At 41.5% G+C, this 26108-nt stretch overlaps 1 protein-coding gene across 4 annotated transcripts; it reads right to left on the reverse strand.

The window, feature by feature from the left end:
* Positions 1-392: 392 nt before the first annotated feature.
* LOC125332652 (tropomodulin-3) lies at positions 393-25572 on the reverse strand. Of its 4 annotated transcripts, none has more exons than XR_007206570.1 (11): positions 25503-25572; positions 19107-19304; positions 17568-17724; positions 10035-10157; positions 9348-9437; positions 8705-8835; positions 7657-7764; positions 6084-6227; positions 5588-5732; positions 4323-4462; positions 393-3419 (listed from the first exon to the last, which is right to left on the reverse strand). XR_007206570.1 is itself a non-coding variant. In XM_048317791.1 (10 exons), the coding sequence occupies exons 2-10, from the start codon at positions 19230-19232 to the stop codon at positions 3388-3390; spliced, it is 1056 nt and encodes a 351-aa protein (XP_048173748.1). In that variant the 5' UTR covers positions 19233-19304; positions 24916-25226; the 3' UTR covers positions 393-3387. The 4 variants fall into 4 exon arrangements, 1 of the variants encoding a protein (XP_048173748.1); XR_007206569.1 differs by lacking the exon at positions 25503-25572 and adding an exon at positions 24916-25234; XR_007206571.1 differs by lacking the exon at positions 25503-25572 and adding an exon at positions 22791-23402.
* Positions 25573-26108: the final 536 nt, after the last annotated feature.

Consider the following 26108-nt stretch of genomic DNA (forward strand, 5'->3'; position numbering starts at 1 on the left):
GCCCCCCCTGTGCTGAGGGAAAGCCGCCCTTGTGCTGAGGGAAAGCCCCCCCTGTGCTGAGGGAAAGCCGCCCTTGTGCTGAGGGAAAGCCGCCCCGGTGCTGAGGGAAAGCCCCCCCGGTGCTGAGGGAGAGCCGCCTCTGTGCTGAGGGAAAGCCCCCCCGGTGCTGAGGGAAAGCCGCCCCTGTGCTGAGGGAAAGCCGCCCCGGTGCTGAGGGAAAGCCCCCCCTGTGCTGAGGGAAAGCCGCGCACAGCGCCGGCCCCCCGGCCCCTCAGCGCCAGCCGGGCACTCGCTTCCCCAATGGAGAAGGAAAGGTGCGTTTCGGTATAAACACAAGGGTTTCAAGCAAGTCAGTGCACTGTTAAAAAAAGCAAACAAACGAAACCCCGAAGGCACAAGAAGAATACAGTACTTTAATCATCCAAAACTTAGTAACTGTTTTACAATCTGACAGCATATAGTGCTGATACGCTAAAATACTCAATACATGTTTCCCCAACGGAAATTTAAATTGAACACTTGCTCGTTTGTAGCTTACAAACGCAGGATTACTCAAGCTGTAGAGAGAATGAGGCTATTTCTTTAAAATACAAGAGTAAATAGGTAATTGCTCTGAAATACAGGTTATGTTTCCATGCTTAGCTTGGAACCAACAGAATCAACATATGTGGTCATCTGATTTCTGCATTAAGCCAGAAAAAGTATCAGTAAGAAAACAGCATCTCTTTTGGAAAGAAGACCTTGTGTTTATGGTAACTGGTTATGGAAGTGATACCACTCCCGCACTCCATGCAGGCAGACACAGGATCTCACCACACTCGATGGCATCACATCAGTGTTCACTCTCTTTGTTGAGAGTGTTGAAGATTCCTGGCTACAGACTGAATTTCTTCACTTATTCCAAAAAGGATACACACTGCAGGCACAAGAGTGATTGCTGTTAACTGCTCCATGCACCATGCCAAAGGTCTTGCAACAATTTGGATGATTAAAACCTTCGATTGAAAAAAATAAGTTTTCCATGCCCAGCCTGTCAGGAATCTGTCCTGAAAGTCAACAAGCAGTCAAAATTTTAGCTGCTGTCTACAGAGCTAAACCATTTATTAGGGTCCAATACTATAACCTGTGACAGGACACCTGTGAACTGCAACTTAAAAGGCCCTGCCTTTGATTGGAATATAAATAATTAAGCCACCAAACTTGATTTAGTAAAAATAAGAAAGAGATTTGGGCTATCATTTCCATAATCCAGCCTTTCCATTTTCTCCTTCATTTTCAAGTAGGAGGTAACTGCCTAATCTTGTTAGGTAGTGATAAAATAACTCATCGTAGAATTCCCAATATGTGAACAGATTCTGTGAACATGCAGCCCTTCAACAAATGAAGGAAGACATTACAGCCTGTTTTTTTGACACAAAATGATTATGGTGCCTAGCAAATATAAAGTACAGCTTTAGGCAACTCAGCACATGACATGCTTTGGCCATGTTTATAAAAAAGACACTTAACTTGTGACTGTATGCGTATTGTATTAGAACTATTTCAAAGTTTATTTAAAAATCTAAAAAGTTCTTGAAAATTTACAAAAACCCAAACCAAAAAAAGCCCTTTTTTTTTTACTCATCAGAACACTTCTAGTGGTGTTTTGAGACTATGGTAAGCGTAGTCTTTGGTTTTAACTGAATTAATTCCAACTTGGTTTTCAGAGCACATATTTATTTGTAATTCTAATAAAAGGCCAATTTAGAAATAGGAGAAAGAATGTTCTTCCACAAGTATAAACCAGTTATATACTTCCTCACGGAAGGCACTATAGTTCAAAATTCTCTGTACAGTTGCAGTAAAATTTGAAGCCACCTGTGGAATAATGTCTGCCTTTAAAGATCCAAAACTAGATTTGCAGCAAATTACAGTGTGGGCACAGTGCCAGAGGCTTGCTCTGTTTTTATAGCATATACAACCTGATGCAAAAATCTCAGTCCAGGATGTTTTCTACACATAAATGCTCACCACATGATGACCTTTGGATGAAAACAGTTGTCAGTTGAATTCTCTGCTGCTATAAATACAGCCAAGCAGGCCTGTAGAACATTTTTGTGATCTCAAAGCAAACCAGTACAAGACAATCCAAACAGACCTACACCAAAAAGCCTCTGGATTTTCATATTTCCAAGTGTACTGTGATTATGTGCAGAAGTTGAAGTGATTCTTGTTGCCTTATTAGTCTGTTTATAGAACTTTAAACACTTTAAGGATGACTATGTCCTAGAGATTTGACACTACATATTGGTTAGTTTTTGCATGTCTTAGGTAGTGTTTCAACATCAAGACAGATATAGAATGGAAAAACCCTTTCTTAGAAGTATTACTTCATTATTAAAAACGGTTAGATTTGTATGAAGTATAAATAGCTTAATGTAATGCAACTTAGGTCAGTGGTCTTAGAGCTAAGGCTGGTTTTTTCTGTACAGTTATGCAGAATTTTAAACACAAATGTCACTACTTCTAGAGAAATTGATACTTATGAATGTAGATAGAATTTTTAAACAAAGAATATAAACTAAATAATGGTGATGAACATATGAAATCAGTCTAAAAACGTATCCAGTTTAGATACAGAGCAAGATACAATTATGAGATCTTTTGCAAAAGACTTTTAAGGAGTTAGGTGTAACAGAAAACCTCTCATTTTGCAAGGCTCCTAATTTCTTTTTTCTTTTTTTTGCAAGGCTTCCACTTTTGTATCATTTCCTCTAATCTCTTGGGAGAAGTCCTTAACCAATTTATTTTTGTTTGGCTTAAAAGGATGTCTTTGAACTTGATCACAGTATCAAGAACTAATAAAAAATAAAACAGTAGAATTAAAAATAACATTGCTGTGAAAGATTTCTCTTCAGTGCATATGAACAAAGCTGAACAGATCTACACAACGAATCCAGCTGTGGGGTGAAGAATCCCTTATCACTACGGCATTGTTTTCAGGAACATACACACCCTCCACGTAAATACACACCCCACATTTTCTCACAAACATTTCAGTTGGGTCAGTATCTGCCCAAGGATCTTAGATGTCCCATTCTTTGACTGCAGACAATTATACCATTGATTTGCAATTACATTTTTAGTAGAAAGCACAGCCAAAGTCTTGAAATACAAAAAAAGTTCTTAAAAAAACCCAATCAAAAACTATGGTACAGAGACTGGCGCAGTTACTGTGTCTCCATCCATCCAAAATCCGTGCTGCATACCAGCAGATGATTATATTGCTTTGCTTTAAAAGGAATGAAGCTTCCAGTCTGTTCCCTTCTAACCCAGTCAATGTAGTCCAAGATTGCCAAAGCCCACGGTGCTGCCCGTGCTGCCTCCACAGTTTTGACATCAGCTTTGCTAATTGTCTCCTTCAACCCTTCTCTTGCGAACTGGAACGAGAGAGACAAAAAAAGAGATGGTTTGCTATATTAGCATTTTAACTATTTTTTTTATTTCTGTAACATGAACAGTTACTTTGCCACATGACCTCCCACAAATTAAGGTAGCTAACACTTAGTATTATATAGCATTTTAAGCAAATAAGCCGAGTTTATCACCTTATTCACAAGCAGTTGCAAATATTTGCAAGGAAGGACTTGTGGGAAACATTAATCATCTTATGTCTCGTAAGCAGATTTAGCCAGCATTCTTTTTTAACAGTTTTTTAGTGGTGAATTTAATTTACATAGCTTCAAAGAAACACTGCAAGAGTTTCACAGTATATCTAACACAATTTATACACACACAGAAGATGTCACAATCAACAGCCTAAAACCTTCCATTTATTAATAAAAACATTCAATTGTCAGAAAATGCAAGAGCAATAAGAATTTGTGAATAAAATAACTAAAAGCTCACATGCTATTTAGATTTGAGAATATGTGAGATTGACTGAATGACTGGAGTTTTCCTCAACATTTGTATTATTTTTGATGTTTTCTTATCATACTATCAAATTATGTTTTCCTTTTCTGTGCAGATAAAACAAATGACACTACAGATTTTAGAAATTTTATAAGGCATCTCCATTTTGTTTAAAAAAGTCAAGCAAGCACATCTATATAAGAAGAAAGCTATTTTGTTCTCAAATCCACTCAATGGAAAGTAGGTGGCAAAAGTTACTCATACCTGCTTTCATCAAGCTGCAAGAACAGATGAAAAGAATTTCAAGCCCTAACTTCTCCAATCATGCAGTTAAAAGCAACATATACACAGACAAAGAACAGGGAAGTGGCACCACACAGTGTGAGCAAGGAAAAAGGAGATGTAGACTTTTTTTAGAAGACACATACGAAGAGAGAAATGAGAGACTTCGAACATCTCGGTTTCAGTGCTCAGTACCCAAGAGGGTATTCAGAGTAACCTTCTCTGTAGCTTCAGGGCTGGAGAGATGAAAAGGTATTTGCAGAAACTTTTACTTGCATACTCCAGACTAAGAAAGCAAAGGAAAAAAGGCAAGATATGAATAGAAACATAGATTTCCAACAGTCAAGCACTAGAAAGAGAACTAGTGAGAGGAGAAACCTTAGAAAGCCGTGAGACACCTGAAGCATTATGACAGAAAACCCAACTGGTTTAGAATCTATTTTGAGAAACTGATATGCAGTGCCTGAGCGCCTTTCTGATCTCTCTGTGCTCTATTCTAGTTACTCATCCATATCTTTCAGAGCTGTTCTCCTCCACTTTAACCTCTATTCAGAGGGGAATCAGATCTTTAAACCAAATTCCATTTTCCTATGTCATTCCCTCTAATATATTCCTTAACTACTGCTACTACTGCTAAACAGCCTGGCCCATTTTCACACTGATGAGAGGTCACCACAAAGCATCTAAAACCAAAAGATTTAATTAAATAGAGTTTTAAAATGCAGTTCTATTTAAATAGATGGATATTATTTTGTAGTTGAGTGCTTCAAGTATTTGACATTATTATACAAATGATTTCCTTTCATGTGCTATGTTATTAACCAATTTTCTGCTGACCCACTTAATAAGGATTCTGACTGACGAGCTCCAACAAACCTGACTGCAGCAAATGAAGAAGCTGCTGCCATCAGCTACCTGCAAGAGGCACAGATGGCACTTGTGCATGAACAGAACCACCAGGGGAGAGATTACCCAGTCCCAGCCTCTGGAGGTGACAGTATGTTCAGTTTCCGTGCTCAAGTAATCCCAGCAACACTGGGATACTGGCACTGAGCAGGGCATCCTACACTGTTAATTTCAAGTACTGCTTTTAAGGAAGAAATGAATCTTATCTGAATACAACTGAATTATCAAAACTATTGTTTTCACTCCCTTTGCCACAACTCACATGAAATTTGAATGCTCTTGTTCTAGACTATGTTAAAACTCCTCAACTCATGCACCTGAATACCCTGCAACAAAATAGGGAATATCAAGCAGCAACAAAAAAGGAAGAGTAAGGCACAGGAGAAACCTGGAACTGATCTACTAACCTTGTGCTATCCTGGCTTTGTCAAGGGAGAAGGAGAATAACCAGACACCTTTAAAGCCTGTGCCACACAGACATTCAGTTAATAATGACGGGTCTTACCCAAATCATTGTTTTTTGTGATAGCTGCAGCTGCTCTGGCTCGAGGTCCCTGTTGTGTGAAATGGTATCCAAATTTGAGGATCTTGGTGTTTTCTTCAAGCATCTTGGCAATTTCTACCTCTGCAGCTGTGCCCAATTGCTGCCTCTGTTAAAATAAAAAGTACACAAAGACAACAGAGCTTACGTGTGTTCACCCTGAAAGAGACCAGAATACTTTCCCCAGATGAGTCAATGAACACTCGGCTTCATTCTGGTTAATCAAATAGGCAGAAGGTCATAAAATGTGTTTGTATATTTCAAAGCACAAGGAAGCACAGAAGTGAGCAGGAATCAACCTCAGCTGGATGCCTCTGACAATCTTAAGGGTAATTATTGCTGATGGTAAGATAATTAAACATAAAATATTTGAAGAGTTTATCACAAGCTGTCTTCTAAGAATATTCAGGCAACTAGGATTGGCTGGGTTTAGCTATGGTATCACCACCACCTCACTTACCTGATTATCAATTTTGATCTCTGTCAACGTTTTGTTGTCTTTCAGTGCATCAACCAGTGCCAGAATTCCAACTCCAGTGATGAAGTTTGATTCTATGTTTAAACTTTTTAATTTTGTGTTTACTCTCAGCATATCTGCAAGAGCCTTTAAATATAAGAAAGCATCATTAAACTTCTGGATTTTGCTGCAGTGCCTCATAGGACACAGCAATAACCACTTCCACTAACTAGTTCCATAGAAGCAGCAAGTTCAGAGATGCAAGGTGTAACTTTGCAAGCTTTCACTTACTGAGGCTGAGCTGAGTCTTCAGCCAGCCATTATCTACATTCCCTTTCTAAATAGCATTCAGTCAAGGGAAGGCCTGTCTTTCCCTTGTTACAAACTAAAAAGCTACACAGAATACAAATAGTCTGAAATTAGCATATTGGACCAATTCCACTTTCTAAGCCTTCACAGCCCACAATGACTAATGCAGGCTGCTAAGCAAAGGCCAAAGAAAGGGCGTTAGTTAACTGAGAGGAGAATTAGATATGGTTAATTTGTAAACAGATCTGACTTTCAAAATGCTTTTGTCTACAGATTTGGTAGGAAGAGGTAAAATTCGAAGCTCTAACCACAGTACCAGCATGTAGCTAAAAGCACTTTTATACCTGATGTTATTTCTGAGAAAGGAAGAAAACAGGAAAAGCTCACTGCTGAGTTTGCTGTCAGAAAAATCATATCCTTTGAATTTTTTTCTATCAGGTCACAATACAAAAAAAACCAACAAAATCACACCTGAGAAAAGAAGCCACTACAGATTTTTAGTACACATTTAATCCTGCTGAAAAGAAACTTTTTAATTGACCCAAACCCAAAGCTTTCAAATGCTCATTTGTTTATTTAAGGCAGTCTTTCAAACTAGTTACTTTTTTTCTAATTTGAAATTAAAACAAGTGCAAAGGATTGTCCTGGCAACAATTACTTTTGTTTTCTTACCCCTTTATTTAGAATTAAATAAGGTACTGCTTTAGTTCAATATAGAAAAAAATAGGACCTGACAATAAATTAGTTTCAATTGTATCAAGCTTTGACTAATATTATGCTTTATATACCAATGTTTTAAACCAATCTTTGGTAGCAGGGAGATAGAGAAACAGGTATTTTACAACTTCAACTAAAACTCTATTTAGTTGGAAAATATTATGGGTGTTTTTAAGTCCTCAAATGTACTTCTTGTAAATTAATTTTGAATAAACCATTGGCTACTGGAATGAACACCAGGAAGTAAACAATTATGAAAGAAAGAAAAAAAGGAAGGAAGCTAGCAAACTGAAAAATTAGGGAAAGGGACTGGAATAAAGAATTCTCAGTCACATCTGAGGCACTGCTGCATATTAAGGTACTAGCAATCATTTACCAACTTTGATACAACAAAGGTTTATTAAAGAAAACCCACTTTAGAGTGTAGCAGAATGGAATAATTTTCATCCCTGAGTATTTAAACTGGATTAAATTCAATCCCTTACCATTGCCTTTCCATCCTAACTTCCCTTTAAGCACCGCACTTAAAGCCCTTATCAGAAGTACTTACCACAGCAACAGGATCATTGCTTCGGGTGGCAGCCAGGCTAAAATTCTTCACATGCGTGTTGGTTTCTAAGGCTTTTGCAAATTCTTTCAGCGTTGGAATGGGTATGTTCTTGAATTAAAAATAGCATTTCACTCTCTTGAGATACACAAGTTTGTCCCCTCCCCCCAACTTCTCCCATTATCTAACTCTCTTTACAGCAAAATGCCCTACAACATTAACCACCACCGGTCTCCAGCGCTCTCACAGTGACGACCTACCCTAAGATGTGATGGCTATAGGAGCCACCAATTCCATAAAGCAATCATTTTTACACTGTAGTAGCAACCAAGTTTAAAAGGAATAATTTTAGAGAATTAATTAGGGTAGCAAATTTCTCAGTTTATTGTATCAGAAACTTTGATCTGTTGCCTTTTTAGGCAGTTATTTTGGCCAGCATTTACCTGTTATACAGTTTTCTTAAGCCATGGATTTTATTTTCCCCCTTTTGTAAGGGGAACAAGTAGCCTTGGCTGCTGGCAAGGCTGTCACTGCTCTCTGCACTGCAAGTCAGGGGTGCTGCAGTTCTGGTTTCTTTCAAGCAAATACACAAAAGCTTGTCACGTGTAAAAACACAACTGTTGCACTTCGGAGCAGAAGCTGCCCTAACTTCCAACAGCTCTTTTGTTCAAGAATCAGAAGGATGTCAGGCACAAATATCCCTTTGCAAACTGAGAAACTGAGAGCACATTGCTTCATTAAGGACAAAGGATTCAACACAGTAGCTGACTCCATGATAATGAACTGCTGGAACTGCTGCCAACTTGGCAGCGACAGAAATCTGGGCTGGCAGTGAGAAAGGCTAAGACTTTTTAAATACACATTTGGCAAAAGAAACCAAGATGGCTTATTGGTTTAGCTGCAGCTTCTGAGCTTATACACTCTACAACATTTAACAGAAAGATTGCTGTACTTGGAATAAGCCTGTCGCGATCTCTTAGAGAGTTCTGCAGCTTGGAGTGCCTTCTACTGAGAAAAAGCAGCATGTTTACAGCAGCCTTCAGGTAATTACCTTAATGTTATTTAGATTAACTTCAACAAGACGAGAATCATTATCTTTAATCCTTTGCAGTGTCTCCTCCACATTTGTGGGATTTGGTGGTTCATCAAAAACAGGCAACATTTTTTCACCTTTTACTATATCTGAAAAGTAAGGCATTTAAATGTAATCAAACAGGTTGCATGCATACATTCATTGTGAATAAATGATATACACACTAAATATGTACTGTATTTAAAGATCATTTCATCAGTCTTTACATCTCTCTCCCACCAAAAAAGCAGAACATCCTCTCCTGACCGTATTTTCATAAAGCTCAATTCTTTTTCAAAAGTCCTCACAGCCTTTCTGCTTTATTTCAGAAAGAACATAGGAGTTACAAACACAAACAGAAAACCTAAAAACCAACACACACAATGCATGCTTATGCCTGCTTTTGTCACCAAAGTGACTTAACTGCGGAGGACATTTTAGTGTACGTGTATTTTAATTCCATTCTTGCCAGAACTCACTTGGCAATGCTATAGGCATACACATTTCCAGACTAAGTCTTAAGAGTCTAAAAGAATGTTGGTGCAACAGAAGATAGTTAATGCTACAGGAACTGTGTGCAGTAGAGAGAATTTATTTTTCTAGCACTTGTGTACACACTTACTTGAGAAGCTGTCTTTGTCAACTCCATTACTGCTTCCTACTACATCACAGAACTGATTGTTTGTTATCAAGTTGGACATTCCCAGTATTGCTGTAAAAGGAAAAAAAGAAAAAGCAAAAAATCATTTTTACTGTTCCTGACTAATTCAGCTCAGATGCAGGGTTCCTTTAAACAACAAAACCTGTTTGTACAACATCCCGTTATCAGTACAAAGGTCATTCAATACCTTAGTCAATTGAAAAAAGTATAAAAAATAATTAATTATTGACATTTTAGTTTACTTTCACATCTTAGAAACTTCTGACCTCACGAGATTTAAGCATCAAGGTTAAAAAGTGCAGCTCAATCACAAAATAAAGCTTTAGGAATACAGGCACATACCAACATACTGTTATACACAAGGAAAAGCAGTCAAATGCACATCAAAAACCAGCCAGTCTGAGGAATGGATTTAAAGGTTTTGAGCTGGAAAATCAGGTATCTTTTGCAGGCCAAAATAATTAACTTCCTCACACATTATCACAAATCAACAAAGGTGAAACGCTTCAAGCCAACTGGCAAACAACATAATCTAGTTTCTATCACAACTACAACATCCTGCAGTCAGATCAATACACTACCACATTAATTATAGATCTTTCTTGTCTAAATATGTAGCAGCCCATTCATACTTTAAAAAAAACTCACCTGCAAGGTCACCTAATTCTGTGTCTGTGGCACTGGTCAAGGCTTCCTCCAGTTCTGGATCAAGAGAGAATTTTTCTTCTGTGAAAGATTGTACAGGCTTTTGCTTGGGGACAAATATTTTCCCTGGAGTAAAGAAAATGGAAAGTCTGATGTTAGTTTGTCTTACACAGCAACTTATCTTTAAAATACTGTGTACCTAAAGAATACATATCACATTTAGTGAACACCAGGAGAACCACAGACAACATAAAGGTTTCTTCTGTTGTTGCAAGTCAGAGATGAGGAAAGAGCGTAAACAGGAATAAATTTTCAGGAGTCTGGATCATTATTCCAATCTTGTTTCTCCTAACGATTAAAAAGTAACATATAAACCTCCATTATACATTTTAAACAGTCTAGAAAGACCGTAAGAAAGATTTAGTATCACTAGAGAATGATGAGTTTCCTCTCAAGGGAGAAAGGGACCCAGGCAGAACTGTAATCTGAATGTCAGAGAGAGAAAAATCACAGAATTATCTGAAATCACACACCTGACTATTCACTGCAGTTTTTACACCATACACAGTATTTCTGATTTCAGATGTTCACCTCAGTTCTGAAGCAAAAAAACCAAAGCTGCTTGAGAAAACCATGTTTTGTGAACAGCACAAAACACGGTAACAGATTTCTCTGCCAGTGACACTGTTTTCTAAAATGGTCCTTAGAAATGTCATCGAAGATTCAATGGCAAAAGAAGCAAGAGTAATATTACATTCTGCACCAACTTTTTAGTTATTACGGCAGGAAATGGGAAAACTTACTTTAGAACACATGCATTTATAGGTAGAGGTCTGTGTAGGTACCAGAATTCCTGCATACACCTTCAGCTGGAAAGTTAGGGGAGGAAATCAGAATATGAGAAAGCCTTTCTAGCAGTCAGCTGTGAATGGGGTAGAACTGGCCCTTCAGAACAAGGAAGTCTTCACTGGGTAAGAGCCAGGACAGGTAAGGGGTGCTTAGGTTCAGGACAAATTAACAGGGCAACCAAAAGCTCTTGTACTGCTGCATCCCAGAGAAACCATTCGCAACTACACAACTGTGAATCAAATCTTAACAGCTATTTAAGGTGCCAGTTTTTCAAACTTTCCAAGTTGCCTGAGCTATCAGCAGAAAGAGCTATGGGAAAGGGGTTTCAACTTCCTTTTGTTATTTCCTGGGGTAGGAAGTGGTGTTGATAATTGTCCTATGAAGTCTCAGTCCTAATTCAGGACCCCACCCTCTGCCATATCCATAGATATAAGAAGTATTTCCCCACAGGAATCATCCTCATCCCAATGTCCCAGTTACAGAGACAGTAGGTGGAGTCTAGCATTAGGGGTGACCCAAAACCATGTATTCCATATCTTCCCTAGATTACAGTAGTTTGTGGTTCACTTTCCTTGTAAAAGAAGTTAATGCATTCCCACTAGCACAGATTACTGAGAAGCACATCAGGTTTTCCTCTGACAACCCAGTCTGATGACAAAGATCTGTTGCTAGCAACACGGTGTTTTTGTTCCTGGGTTGCTATCTCTTTGGAAACTTGTATAAATGGTCATTATCCATATTTAGAAGCAGAAAATAAACGTCCTTACATAACTGTATTGATTCCAAACAGTAGTTGAGTGCAGCTGACATGCATTACCACCCATACCTCAGCTTTGTGCGAAAAAACTGTTGGTGGTGATTCAGGATTAAAAGAAAACCTTCATAAATTGAAGGGTTATGTAGCAAATGTTTCAGGTTGTTTTGATATAATTGATGCAGTATATGTTTCTATCAGTTTATTTTACTAGCATCACCTACTGGGGAGAGATTAACCTTCAACTTAAACTGTAGTTTTTAGAAGAGATGCAAGAATGTTTGACAAGGTTTTCATTAATCCATGAAACACTCTGAGCAGCATGCACACGATCTAAAGCCTTTCAGCAGCTATGTTGTGTTATTGTCCCTCAGTAATATGGTCTAGTAAAAAGGTGAGGATTTAGGAGTACAAGGAAGGAGGACAGTGGGATGTGAGCACCTGAGCCTTCATTCAGCCATCCTATTTGCAGCATCAGTGCAGCAGGAAGAGAACAGGAGAAAGAAATCAATCTCAATTAAAACCAACTTGGCAAAAAAGTATTTTAACCTAGTTCAGCCTTCTGTCTGGTTCATCCTACAGTGCTCACAAAAAAAGAACTACTTTTCCTGATGTTATTTTCAGTAATTCTTAAATTCATAGGTTGGAAACAGCTGGTTCAAATGTTTGCTTCCTAAGAGTAATACTAAACTTATCCATACGTGCCTGACTCTTTAGAAAACCTAGAGAGAGTGAGAAGTATATTCAGTTTTTAATAAAGCAAAGATGTTAAAAGCCACTGCCCTCCAGAAATGTTTACTGCAGTCACATGAGCTGGGTCAGCAGCAGTCTTTGTTATAAAACAGGTCACACCCTTGTGTGCATAATTTCTCATTCATTGGCTTCATCCCATCCTAGACCAGAATTCAGAGGTTTACAATGCACGTACAAAAGCAGGTCCTTCCCCACTCCCCACTTCTAGTGATGAATTTACTTCCAGAAGGATAAGACCCCTGTGTCTCTGGGGACAATGATCTAACTCGAGGCCTGCTGCCAATACAGTTCAGCAAGTCCCTTCCCCCTTACTAATGCAAGCTTTAAATAAAACCAAAAACCACCACACATCTGTGCAGCCCATGAGATGTGCAGCTTGCCTGGCCTGCAAGTGGAACATTTCCAAACAGCAGGGATTTGATTACATGAAAGAACATGACATCTCCTTTTCAGCCAGCCAGGATTCTGCAAAGATTAAGTAATACAACATGAAGAGGCAAACTTCAGGGATGTTCACATCATTTTTATAATAATTATATAGGCACATGTTCCATGCCTTTAAGCTAACATGTTAGATGATGCACATCCCGGATTAAGTCACAGACCCCCTCTGCTAAAGAATGAACTTTCAGCTCCAAGTTCCACCCAATTGTATTGCTCCAAAGGCAGGAACACTGGCTGGTGTTTACTGAAGAGCCCTGGACATTTCCTACACAGATGCACAGTATTTCAGGTGGGACTCAGTATCCTGCAGAAACCAGGTCTGTTCAGTGAGGCCATGCAGTGCACATTGATGGTACTGTTCTCACATACCCACTCTAACAGGCAGCCACAATTTGCACAGCAGAAGAACGTCTAAAATCCACTTCGGGGTACTCTATTTGGGGAAGCAAATCAAGTGCTACCTGAGGACAAGTGAATACAAGCTTTTCTCATCAGTAACTTCATGAAGAAAAGTGAGCAACATCTGATGTATTCCTTACATCTTCTGTTCCTTAAACCTCCTTTAGTTCAGAAATTTATATAATTCACACTTCATCAATCTCCAGTTCTTACCATGTAACAGACTTAGGTTCATCAATTCACTTGTAAGCACAATTTAATACTAATGTTTGTAATTCAACTTAAAGGGAGTTCCTCAGTGTCTTAGTGCAGCAACAGAGCTGTTATCTGCTATCTGATTACAGGTCACATAGCAGTGAATTAGAACACTGTTTTACATTAAGGCTGGAGTATCACATGTTATTTTGTTCTAGTGCTCTTGTATGGAGAATATCAATTTGACAAGCTGTTTCTGCAAGGCTCCTACAGGATATTAGCTTCACTTCACAACATGTAACACACTTCCTTTAAAGACTTTAAAGTGATTCAATGGCAGAGAACACAGCATCCCAAATCCTGCTGCAACAGAAGGCAGTGGTGATCTAGAGCAACAGCTGAGCAGGGTGCCAACAAAAGAGCTTCAGCCAGGTGGCTACAGTTTCAGTCTGTTTTCTGGATGATAGAGAAGGGGAAAAACAAACCAAGCCTAAAGCAGAAGTTTCATGAACTGCAAATCTACATAGAACAAACACACCCCGGCAGGAATGCAAAGGGAAGAGAACGCCACAATTAGGAGAGTGCAAAGGCTGGAAATGCAAAGCTTAGTTTACACAATACTTTGCTAATGCCTTGCACTATACAGCACAAAGTACATTACTATCAGATATGCTTTTATCTCAGCTGCAATAATTCTCTTCTTTTGCTGTTCCAAGAGAAGAGAAAAGGCAGAGGAGCATCAGTCAGACTCGGTCAGATGAGTGGAACACACTTGAGGGCAACAGCCTTCAGTGCTGAAGCCTTGCTTTACTGTTTGGAGGAGAGATCCTTCCCCTTGCAGTATGCCCTGTAAAATCTTTATGACATACTTCCATACACAGATTGAGACAAAGCTAAGTTTTGTTGCAATTATTACCACATTGGTCTCATGAATCTCTTGAACAATGGTCTACTGTATGGTTCAACACTTAATTGGAACAGAATGTGACTTAAATCATTAAATCATGTTTTAAAGCAAAGTAAGTTTTTAGGGATGCTTTTGGAAACAAAATCAAGGCACTGGGAAAATGGAATAGAGCCTAATTTAGGGATTGTTAAACTCCACATTTCTTTAGCACTGTTCACTTCACTACAGCAGGACACTACATTATTTCAGATCTTCCACATGTCATAGCACAAAACAAAAAAGAGGTTCCAAAGACCTGGAGAAATTACATCATCTATCACTGAATGAGAAGCAACATTGTTTTAATAACATGTTACCCCAAAATTAGGTACTTGGGACATCTGGAAGAGAGTATTTTCCTTTACACTCTAGCACGAAAACAAGGTTACCAGAATCAGTAGCAAGACAGGATATTTAAAATTAACCCAGGGTAAGCTTCTTTGATAAATCTGCAGGCCAAATCACCACGCAGGACTTCAGTTCTACTAAAATAGAAAAAGGAAAGAGAAGGATAGATTTTCCTCTTCTTGCTCCATGAAATGAATAATTGGAACAAGTTAGAGCAATGAGACCAGCCAGGGACACAGAAATATTTTAGCAAATTCTGACCCAAAAAAAGGCACCAAGAAAACAGCTGCAGCTCCAATCCATCTCTCTCCTCCCAAAACCTCTGGAACTGAAGGTTATATTTGCTACTTTTCTCCTGAATTAACAGGAGAACCAAGAAAGATTTTTCACCTACCCTTATTCCACAACTTGCTGGTGTTTCTCCATAATACATTTTTTTAGATGAAGTGAAAAATCAGAACCCTGCTTAGTTGTCTGTTGGTCTGTTTTAATACTAATGAAAAGCACATTAGGATACAAGCCCCCTCTAGATAAAAAACATCCTACACAAGTACTAAGTTGTGCCCCATGCCCTTTCTGAGTTCTACATCTAGATAAATACCATGATTTCTTGATTTAAAAGATTAAGTTATGTACATTTGCCACTTTTATGCACAATGGCAACAAATGTGGCAGCAAGTCAAAGCTGAACCGTAATATTTTCATAAGGGGAAAAGAAAAGGTTATCCTTCACCTGCTACAACATGAGCTTGACCTTCTTGCCTCCTGCCCATTTAACAAAGCATCAATTTGGATACTAAACATTTGTTTCCACATTTTTAGTTTTAATGAAAGTAATCTACATTTCATTTTTCGTATTCTTTTCTTTTCTCCTATGGCATTAAAATAAATGCTAGAAGTTACTAGATAGCAGCTTTGTGTTTTTTAAGAGATACAGGAAATTTTACTAACTACACTGGCATGACTTGTTGCAACATGCAGACAGACTATTTAGTAATACTTTATTACATAAAGGAAATGACATTTGATCTTTCTTAACCAAGCTCTGCGTTACAGCTGGACCCTTCTGTTTTTCTACATGATTCTCACAGATTTTATCTCCCCAAACAAATACTTGTGCTGTGTGCATGTAGACATAAGCTGACTTCAGAGCACCATCTATGTGAAAGAAGCACTAGCACTCAGTAGAAAATGCAGTTTTAGAGCACATGCTCCCTGCCCAGCTCACCCCCCGACGGAGCAGTGCACAGGTTGCAAGGGATTCCCCGGTCACCTACGAGCCCCAAAGAGGCTGAACTCAGTCACACTTAACCATCCATCCATCTCCAACACGCGCTGGCAAACATGCCAGGAGAGCAGCAGGCGCAGGGCACAGCCAGACACGGTGAGAACAGGCACTTGCCAGCAGCAGAGGTACCATGCAGGAGCTGTGGCTGTGGGTACCTCTGCCTTCTACAGTCAATGCACTGCATTGTCCTTAACTTGCTCACTCCTACAGGTTCAGCCACCAAACCCCTGCTCTCCTGCCAGCAAAGGAGAGTCACAGTTCTCTCTCAACTCAAGTGCTGTTGAATGAAACAAAAAACGCTCTCTGAAGGGAGTCCATCATGCACAGTGCAGCACATTGTAAAGTCACGGTCTCTCTATCACTTCAGGAAAAAAAGGGAGACACCAGCATTGTCAGGTAAAGCTATCTGGCACAGGCAAGAGAAAATGCAAATACCCCCAACTAAATTTTCACCAAATAGACCCCACAATCATATACACAAACTCAGCAGATGAATGAAGACTCAATTCTGAAATAAGCAATGATTCACATCAGAGAATTAAGTAGAATTAAAGGGTGTCAAACCCTTAAGAAAAGAGGAGCCTGTTCATCTTGAGCAGCTGGAATACAACTTAGCAAACAATTTACAGAAGTTTTAGTGCAGCAGATCTGTCCTGCTGCTGAGGAAGGTTCACATGAGCCAGGACTCACAAGCAGTGCTCAAACACTGTGGTGACAGCTAAAAGCCTGCTCCTATGCACAGGTGTCCTGCACAGGTCTGGGAGTTTCTGTGCCTACCAATAGTGCTTTGTAAGGCACAACAAATTTGGGAACGCCTGGTTTTGGGGAAAAAAATAAAGTTATTCTTACAATATTTAAGAAGCACATTCTTTAAAAATTTTCTTCTGAAAAAAAAAGCTTCCTATCAAGTCAACGAGAATACTAGATCCAAAGCAAAAATTTAAAATCCCAGGCTTTAATAACGTGTCCATGGTTTTCAGACCACAAACCACTGCCAGATTTCAAAACTTGTGATATTAACTAATGTAATTAGTTAGGAGTAACTATGCAATCTTATTAAACCTTTCAGTAGGATACTAGAACACCATGACTGCATACACCACTTGTCTGGCCTTGTCAGCCTACATCATCTTTGAACATTACTGTCTGCCACAACATCATTCAACTGCTATTTTGCTAACCCAACACAGTGTTACAAGGCTGCTGTCTGTGTTCAGCACAAGGCATAAGCCACAGGCACAGTGACAGCATTTATTATTGACACAAATCAGAGTTAGCTCTTACTTTGAGGATTCCGTGCCCATCAGAACTTTGCAATCTATGATAAAATCTCTGAGTCTTATTTCCTTCCTGTGCTACACACAAAGAGCACACCAGCCCCAGGGGCACAAATGCCTGAACAGGAAGCCTCCTGGCCCTGCACAGTAGCAGCCATTTGGAAACGCTGCAAGTTAAAAGCATTACAGGTGCCAGTGCTTCAATCAAATTTGCTTCACGGTAGTTCTGGCTCATCCACTTTAGAGATTTCATAAGCACTTCCACTGGAAAGGGTGGTGTTACCTTTCTTTTCTCTTGTAAAAGGCACATAGTCTTCCCTGTCCTTGTACTCCAGCGCCTGCTTCTCTAAATAGGCCAGGAGCCGCTCCCTGTCGAAGGGACCCGAGGCCTTCTTGGCAGTCTGGTCCTTCTGCCGGAAGCCTGCAGGCAGCAGCGCGTTCTGCAAAACAAGTGGAGCAAAGGAGAACAGTTTAGGAAGTCTGGGTGAGCACCTGCTTAGTTTCATTTCCCTCTTCCTTCTCCCTCTCTGCAAGGTTCAGCCCTGATACCGCTCTTCTGTAGGCAATCTTTGATCTCCTGCCAACTTCCTTTTTTTGGGGCAGGGAAGGACACAAAGTAATCTAGACACGGAGAATATAATGAAAATGTAGCACACTGTGCTCTCAGTAGGATTGAAGCAATTCTTTTGGTACAATAGCTCCCAGCACTCAATTTGCCTGTTACTTTGCATTTCTTTGCTAGAATCAGCACTGTTTAAATGAGCAGTAGTAAATAAAACTCAGCTATTTACAGTTTAGACATTCAGCAAGAGACTACTTCCTCTGTCACTTACATCCATGTGTTTCTAAGTCTTTAAGACAACTGACTCGACTGTTACCTGGCAATTAACGCAGAGTATTTATATTTTTGACCTGACTCAAGGTGGGATGTTTCTTTGATATCATCAACATATTTCAATTAAAGAGAAAAATAAAAAGGATATTAGTACAGAAAGACCAGAATGTATGGGAATTCTGATTGCCATGAAAGAGAACCAGTCCCTTTTGCCAGTTCTCTGTTGAAATGTCCATAAAGTCAAAGGCATTTAAAATACCAGTAATATCTTGCAGTGCAACAAAATAGGTGATCATAATATTCTGAACCAATCCCTGAACATCAAGATTAAACTAATCCTGGTACTATTAAAGCAAAAACAGAGAACCACGAGGTGAAAACACAAGCCTTGGAGTCTGACATTAGCTCCAATATCTGTAGAGGACAACTCAGCTCTTTATAGCAGAAAGCTGTAGTATTCCTTATTCAGTACCCCATGCTGACATAATGATTCAAGAGTTTAGTAATTATTTGCCTTCCCTTTATGAAGTCAGCATGAGGACAGGAATAGATACAAGCTACCACATACAGGACCAGGAATCATTAGAAGAGGTTGGCACCCTCCCACCCCCATCAAACTCCAAGAGCAGAAATAATAAAACAAACATGGATGCAAAAGGGTTGTTTACCAGACAGCACTGGAAACAGGAAAGTTAAAAAGGCCTTTCCAAATAAACTTTCTTTTCAAAACATGAACAACAGCAATGCTTATTTATAAATAAATCCCAGAAAGCTCCTCCCAGCTATCCCTTCTTATGTTCTCCTTTACTGCAGTTGCATCCACCTTGCAAACAGGAAATGAACACTATGTACACATCTGTATCTGTGAGATCATCAGCAGTTGTGACAAAAACTCTGATCAAAAGTATATTGTACAAAGTCTCAACTTATTTTAGACTAGTAACGGAACAAATGGAAAAAATAAAACTTCTCTTGGCTAATGCCTACCTCAGGGTCAAGATCATCCAAAACAGTTTCCAGTTGTTTCAGTTCTTCTTCTGAAAGTTTGCCAAGAATTTCATCCTCATCGAGATCTTTGTACTTGTCCAAGTCCTTTCGAAACGGAAGCGTCATGACTTGGGCAGTAGCAAGTTGCTCAAACACTTCAAAACCCAAGTCTTAATTCTTATCCAGATCTTTGAAAAGCTTTTAAAAAGAAATAAGCAGAGTTAAGGTAAATATCCCAACTACAAAGCACCTTCAACCTCCATGTACATGTGTGAAAGGAAAGCTTTGTCACCCAGTACTGGTATCTGTTATTCCACAGCTCACAAGGAGCACCTGGAAGCTGTTTCTTCACTGATGACAATTCTGTCCCACCATGCCCTTTTCCATCAGTAATTAAGCTATATCTAATTAAGATATATCTATTTTCAGATCAAAAACCCAGTCTTCTTGACAAGAACTCCAAGGCCATAATTCCCACAGAGCAGGGCAGGTTGTAGGGCAGGAGGGAGGAGATACCAACTCTACCTATTATCTATGAGTCCAGTTAACACCATTGTTTTTTACACATAAGGCAGCCAGAAGAAGAGTTAAGATGCTCAACATTTATTGTTGTTACAGCAGTTCAAGGGCACTTAAGGATAACTTCACTATAAATAAGGTAATTGGTTAATACTGACTCATATCCCTGCATATTACCTACAGAGGAAACAAAGGAAGTTTGCCTCCAAGTTAATTATAGCACTACCATCGAAGCAACATTCTGTTCTGTCCAAGGAAAATTACAATGCCTTGATGAAAAGCATAGGAAATACAGCTTCTAAGTGGCAGCAATCCAGTCAATGCTACTACCATAAAAAAAAATTTAAAAAAAAAATATAAAAATTAAAAATAAAAAATGAACGGTGTGGCTGCTCACTAAATATTATATTTAGAGGAAACCAGAGTCCTTCAAAAAATGTACAGTCTATATAGCACTGCTTACAGACAAAGACAGTGCAGGGAACCTTATTTCTAACACCCACAATTTTTGAGCATTTGTCTTGGAAAAAACAGTTAATCACAGCAGTGTTCCAGCAGACAAGTTATTTCCTCTCATTTTTCTGCAAGAAGTTCTACGATTCTCCTTTTGTTCAGCCCAATTCTTGCTTCAAGTTGACCACACAGACGAAAAAAAGGTAATTTTGATGACTCTCTGTAAGTAAGCAAGAGTGTCCATAAGGTATTTGGGGACCAAAAGCTAAACATACACATTCCTGTTCATTACTCTCCCTAAACCCTTTCTTGGCTCTACAGAAATACTCAACACAGACCAGACACCCAGCAAAAGTCACTTTTTCTCCAGTAGCCCCTATTCAAGGACAGATGCTTGCACCATAAATACAACTGCATTACTTCAAATCCACACTTACACTGTCCTTCAAAACCAGATCAATTTAGTCACTGCCTCTTAAGAAGCAGGAAAAGGCTGGCTGTGTATACATACAGGCTATACCATGGAATCCTGCACACAGGATTCCTCCACCTCAGCTGTTTACATCCAGAAACGTCTCCCTGGCTGCCACAGTTACATACAGCAACATTTTAATTCAGGGACACTAAACAGACATGAGCACATAGAGGTTCATCCACACCATTCAGTCACGTGTACCCGTAAAACTGATCTGGTTTGAACAATTGCCTTTGCAAGAACGGTATTTCTGGGTCCTACCAACATCCACACCTGAATGAGCAATGTATTTACAGCTATTTTCAGGATGTCTGCTTTTAAAAAAGTATTGCTGATATAAATACCAGAGCTTTATTGTGAACTACAGTTGACACTGATGGGACCAAAGCTGAAGTCCTCTGAAACATAAAGAGGAACCCTCACTTGGCTGGTAAGCTACATCAAAAGAACACTGTCTGTCTTCTTCTGAACTAAACCCAATCATGCTGGAAGAGCCTGGACCTTTTGCAAGAGGCTACAGAGCTAGCAACATCCAAGTTATTGGCTGCAGAAAATGCAGAGGGTAGCACACCTATGTTTTCCTAAGTTCCAAAAGTAATTAAAGGAGTGACTCTGTGGCCTAGAGAGCCACCTCCCACAGTTTTCATAGTCTGGTAGTATTTGTTTCTCCAGGTGCAAGCAGCTGATGGACAATTAGCTGATGCCACACAATCTGCATGTGAACTTCTCATTCCTGGAGCCTTAATGTTCTGCCCTTCCTCGCAGTACAAGCCATTACAGAGTATCACAAAACATTTCCTGCAGCTGCTTACACAGCGCTGTTTGTGACCAGGCTGAGCCCTACATCAAGACACTGCTATTTACCACATTTCTGCATGTCCATTTGCATTCAAATATTAAAAGGTGTAGTTTTAGCAGGTAATTATAAGGAACAGAATGGTTAGCAAGCAGCAGAATAATGCTGCCCTTACTCTGAAAGAGAGTAGCACTGCATAACCATACATTATCTTCACGTAAGGTGTATTTCCCCTCCACTAATTGCCACAAAATGCTGTCATCCAGAATTAATTACCTTTTATTTACTGCATTGGGATGTTTCATATTGGTAAACTACTCACCCTTTGTAACACATTAATTAATTTTCAGGCCACAGCCCTTAGTCTCACTACTTTTTGTATGACCGAAGTAGTCATGTCAAATCCCCAGGTACAGTGTTCACACACACACACGCACACAAAAGTGAAAAATAAAGCAGCAGAACAAAAAAACCCATCAGTTTCTGTAACTGAGGCTTTGCTTCAGCAAGAAGAGAATCACATATGGCCTGGCAAATACATATTTAAAGAGTTTTGGACATATTTTTTAATTCCTATCAAAGGTATTTTTTTAAAAGTATGAAAGCATCCTTAATGTGAGACCCCTTTAAAATGCAGGATGGTAGCACTGGTTAGCACGTCTGTAGTACACCGAGATTGCTTGGCAACGACTCTCAGAAACATTCCCTACAAAAGAAAACACAGCATATACAACACTTGCACACAACATGCTAAAAATCAGGTTTTAAAACATGGTGTCAGGAATTCTCATTGCCTAAAAAGGGCATAAAGGCCAGCTGGAGCCCTAATCTAATCAAACAAGCCCCTCACCTCCCATTAAACACACTTAGTACTCTATTTGCTTTCCATCACTGCTGTAGCAGTTCAGCATAGAGACACATGCATCACAAACTACAAGCTCTCAGCAGGAGCAGTTACTTGGCCTGTGAATATTTGTGGCACATTATATTTTTATACATATGTATGTGTGATCTTACTGCAAAATCATAGGCAAAACTGTAACCATCAATTTTGGCTTTGCAAATACTTTGCCGTTTTTTCATGAGCAGAGCTAGTTTACTTCTAAGTATCCTTCTTAACTTTACCACGAAAACATTACATAGAAGTCCAAAGAGCTAGTATTCTTTTTCAGACATATGACTATAAGGTAAAGTTCTTCACTCCAGCAACTTCATAGTCACATAAACATTTAGAGAAATGGAAAGAAAGCCATCACTTTCAGTCCATCAAATGTCAATTCTCTGTTTGTTAAGCAGAAGAGAGGCTGAAAAATCAGAAATGAAGGAATTCTGCTGGACGTCACAGAGAAGAAAATCCTGCCATTATTCCCTCACCTGGGAAATCAATGAAGAACTAAAGAAATGAGAAAACAGCAGTAACTTTATGCCATTTTATAATTACCTGAATCATCCCTTGAAAGACTGTCCAGCAACTTTCACACCTCTTATCCACAAGTCAAAATATTTTCTCCCCTCCTCTCTGAAAGTATATTTTTAAAAACCAAAAGAGTCTAAAAATAGCAAGCTTCCAATTTTCTCTCAAGAACTCCACCCCTCATCCCCCCCTGAAATTTCTATTATACTTAAGAACACAATTTCTTGGGATCCTAACAGGAGAAGCTCTTTAGATATAACTTGCCCACAGGAAACTACAGTGTTGTTAAAGTCCACTGTAAATGGCTTCCGTGACTTGGATTTTAAAATAGAAGCGACATCATGAAAAACAAACTGAGCTGGGTTTGGCCAGCACATTCGCAGAGTTCACTTTAATCTCATTTGTTCCTCATGAGCCTCCTTCCCCCCAGCCTCTGGGTGAACCCGACCCGAGCAGGGGGGTCTGGAGCAGGGGGGTCTGCAGGGCTGTCAGCATTCCTGCACCACTCGGGGCCCCAGACCATCCCAGCTGCTTGGAGGAGCCTAATCTGAGCATTTCCCCAGGGAACCCCTACGATGGCAACAATTCTATTTTCCAGTGTGCAACATTATACAGAACTGTTTATGAAGAATGTACTGCACTTGAAAGAGCTATCTTTACTTACCAAAGCAAGGAGAAAAAATGGTAAATATAAATATTACCATAATCCCAGCAGGTTCCTTAGGATATTTTTGTAACGCCTTATAAGCCTGCTGAACAGCCCGATGCTGCCTTTCTCAGCAGAAAGCTTTTAGAAACCCACCTGCGCCTTCCAAACCCCCAGCCTGGGGTAGGGCACAGGATCCGGGCTGTCCTGCCCCGGGAACGAGCAGGCATCCCCCAGCCCAGAGCCTTACGGAACCAGCAGGTGGCAGCTCGTCTTTGCCTACACTTCTCATCGGGGTAAATTGTGTTTTCAAGGCAGGAAGACACAACTATTCTGGGCTATTTTCCTAGAAAAGCAAGCCCAAGGCTTCATTCTGTTCAAAGAGACAATTCACTAAGCTTTACACACTGCAAACTGAGCTTCCCTAACTACACATTTATCCACACAGTGACCCAGGGAGCGGAGGGGGACAGGCAGCTACTGCAGAGTAACTACACGGACCATGAAGATGCTTCCATAATGAAGGAAATCTGAACACATCTGTGTTTCCAGTTCCTGCCAGCTCCTCCTCTGTATCAGAGGGCACCTGCACCCAAAGCCCATTTTGCTCTCTTATAAATCCTGTATACAACGACACAGAGCTGGGACGCAGCTCTCCTGCAGACAGGGTGCTCTGAGTGATGGCTAAGCTGCCAAGCTGGCGTTGTCCCATAAAAGCTTACTCCTGTGTGCGTGTCCCTGAAGGCTAGTCACCACACCGCAGGGCTAAATGGACATGCCCAGCCAGCCCAGGCAATGGCAGGGGTGACAGGGCCAGGAGCCCCAGAGCCAGTACTTGGCAAGCTGCAGGGGCATGGAAGTGGCAGCAGTTCAGCACACCCATGGCACTTGCAGGCATGCTCACCAAACTTGCTGCAGGGCAGGTGTTATGATCCTAAATAAATACAAGGCTGGGATAAGATAAGAATCCCAGGTGCCCTGAGAAGTTCTTCTGTCAGGAATCACCACTCCAGTTGCCCATTCCCTCTCCCAACATGCAGGGAGTTACTGCCTGGCCAGGATGAGGGATGTTTAGGCATCAGTTTTTTCAGACAATACCGGGATGTTCTTCAATAGAGACCTGCTACCCATTAATACACAGTATCTGCTGTTACAGGAACCGCCTGCTGGTGTTTTAGTCAAAAAGAAACATCAGATGCAAGCTACCTGAACATTTACTGAAACATTCAGTTACATTTTTATCCATCGAGGAAAAGTGGCAAAACTTAGAAGCTGTGAACAGGACAGCAGAAGAAATTTACTCCATTCCCATTCCATTACTTCAGGAAAACTCCTGAGTACGAGCCAGTTTCAGGTCCTCCCTTACATCACCGGCTACCTTTCAAGCTCTGACATCACAGCCAAACTTCAGTTATGAGGATTAATCCAACACATTACAGCAAATTTAAAACACACGGCAGCCTCCCTAGAACATCGTTTATCTCAACACAGCTTGCGGCTACCCACCGAGCCCAGGCTCTCCGAGCAGGCCCGGGAAAGCTCCGGGGACAAGCCCTGTGCAGGGGCGAACGGGAGGCTGCGGGAGCGCACCCCGCCCCGGAAAGGCATCCCTCCGTCACGGACTGCGGGGACCCGAGTGCTGTGTGAGCCGTGGAAAACACATGGAGCAAGCTGAAAGAACTACGGGCACCAGCTCTACAGGCGAAGTTTCCAAAGTCTCCGTTTTCGGCATCCACAGCAGAGCGGGGCGCCGGCTGAACACCCAACGCAGCCCCGCACCTGGGCGCGCTCCGCAGCCCCCGCACGGCCCCTGAGTCCCGCGCTCACCGCACGGGAGGCTTCCAGGGCAGGGCCCCCCAGCCCGACCTCCCCCTGCCCAGCACCAGCGGGCTCCGGGCCGCCCCGCGAGCCGCCGGGGTCCGGCCGGGCGGGCGTCAACCCAGCCCCGTCTTCCTCCTTCCGCCCCTCCCGCCGCGCCGTGGCAGCGGGCGGAGGGCCGTGCCCGCCCGAGCCCAGCCCGGCCCGGCTCCCCGCGGCACAGCACAGCCCGGCCCCCGGTCCCGGCCCGGCGCCCCGCGGCCGCTCCCCCTCACCCGGGCGGCCGCCGGTCCCCGCTCGCCCAGCCCGACCAGCAGCGCCGCGCCTGCGCATGCGCCCCGCGCACGCCGGGAGAACGCACCCGCCCGGGCGCAGGCGCGGACGCGGGCGGCGCCCCTGGGAGCGGCGGGGCCTGGGCGGGCTGGGGCCGGTCCCGGTCCCGGTCCCGGTCCCGGTCCCCGTCCCCGTCCCCGTCCCCGTCCCCGTCCCCGGGCTCCTGCCCCGGCCATGGAGGTGCTCAAGGCCAGGTTGGACGGGGCTGTGAGCAGCCTGGGCTGTGCGAGGTGCCCTGTCCCTGGCAGGGCGTTGGATCGGGGCGATCTGCAGGGTCCGTCGGAGCCTGCCTGAGGGGGCTGTGGCGGCCCCTCCCTGCGGGCGCACCGCGTCTGCTGCCGGCGGGCGCAAAGCGCCGGGGCCGCCCAGCTCATGGGTGCCTTTTCGGCGCTCCACGGCCTTGCAGATCTCTCTTGTAGCTTCTTCCTTCCTTTGGCCCCTTCAAGCTCCTCGTCTTCACCTGTGCCCACATTTTGTTTCTTCTCTGTTGAAAACATGCAGCTTCCCCCCCCTGGGCTGCCAGGCGGGCCACCGCGCAGGGGAGTCCA

The sequence above is a fragment of the Corvus hawaiiensis genome, chromosome 13 (assembly GCF_020740725.1).
Source record: "Corvus hawaiiensis isolate bCorHaw1 chromosome 13, bCorHaw1.pri.cur, whole genome shotgun sequence".
Classification (NCBI taxonomy): domain Eukaryota; kingdom Metazoa; phylum Chordata; class Aves; order Passeriformes; family Corvidae; genus Corvus; species Corvus hawaiiensis.

What these genes read in the sequence shown, in the direction of transcription:
- LOC125332652 (XM_048317791.1), bottom strand. Translation starts at nt 19,232, where the DNA reads ATGACGCTTCCGTTTCGAAAGGACTTGGACAAGTACAAAGATCTCGAT. An exon ending in AGAATTAGGTGACCTTGCAG is followed by an intron (nt 9,438 to 10,034) that starts GTGAGTTTTTTT and finishes TTCCTTTTACAG; the next exon opens with CAATACTGGGAATGTCCAAC. An exon ending in TTAATCTAAATAACATTAAG is followed by an intron (nt 7,765 to 8,704) that starts GTAATTACCTGA and finishes TTTTAATTCAAG; the next exon opens with AACATACCCATTCCAACGCT.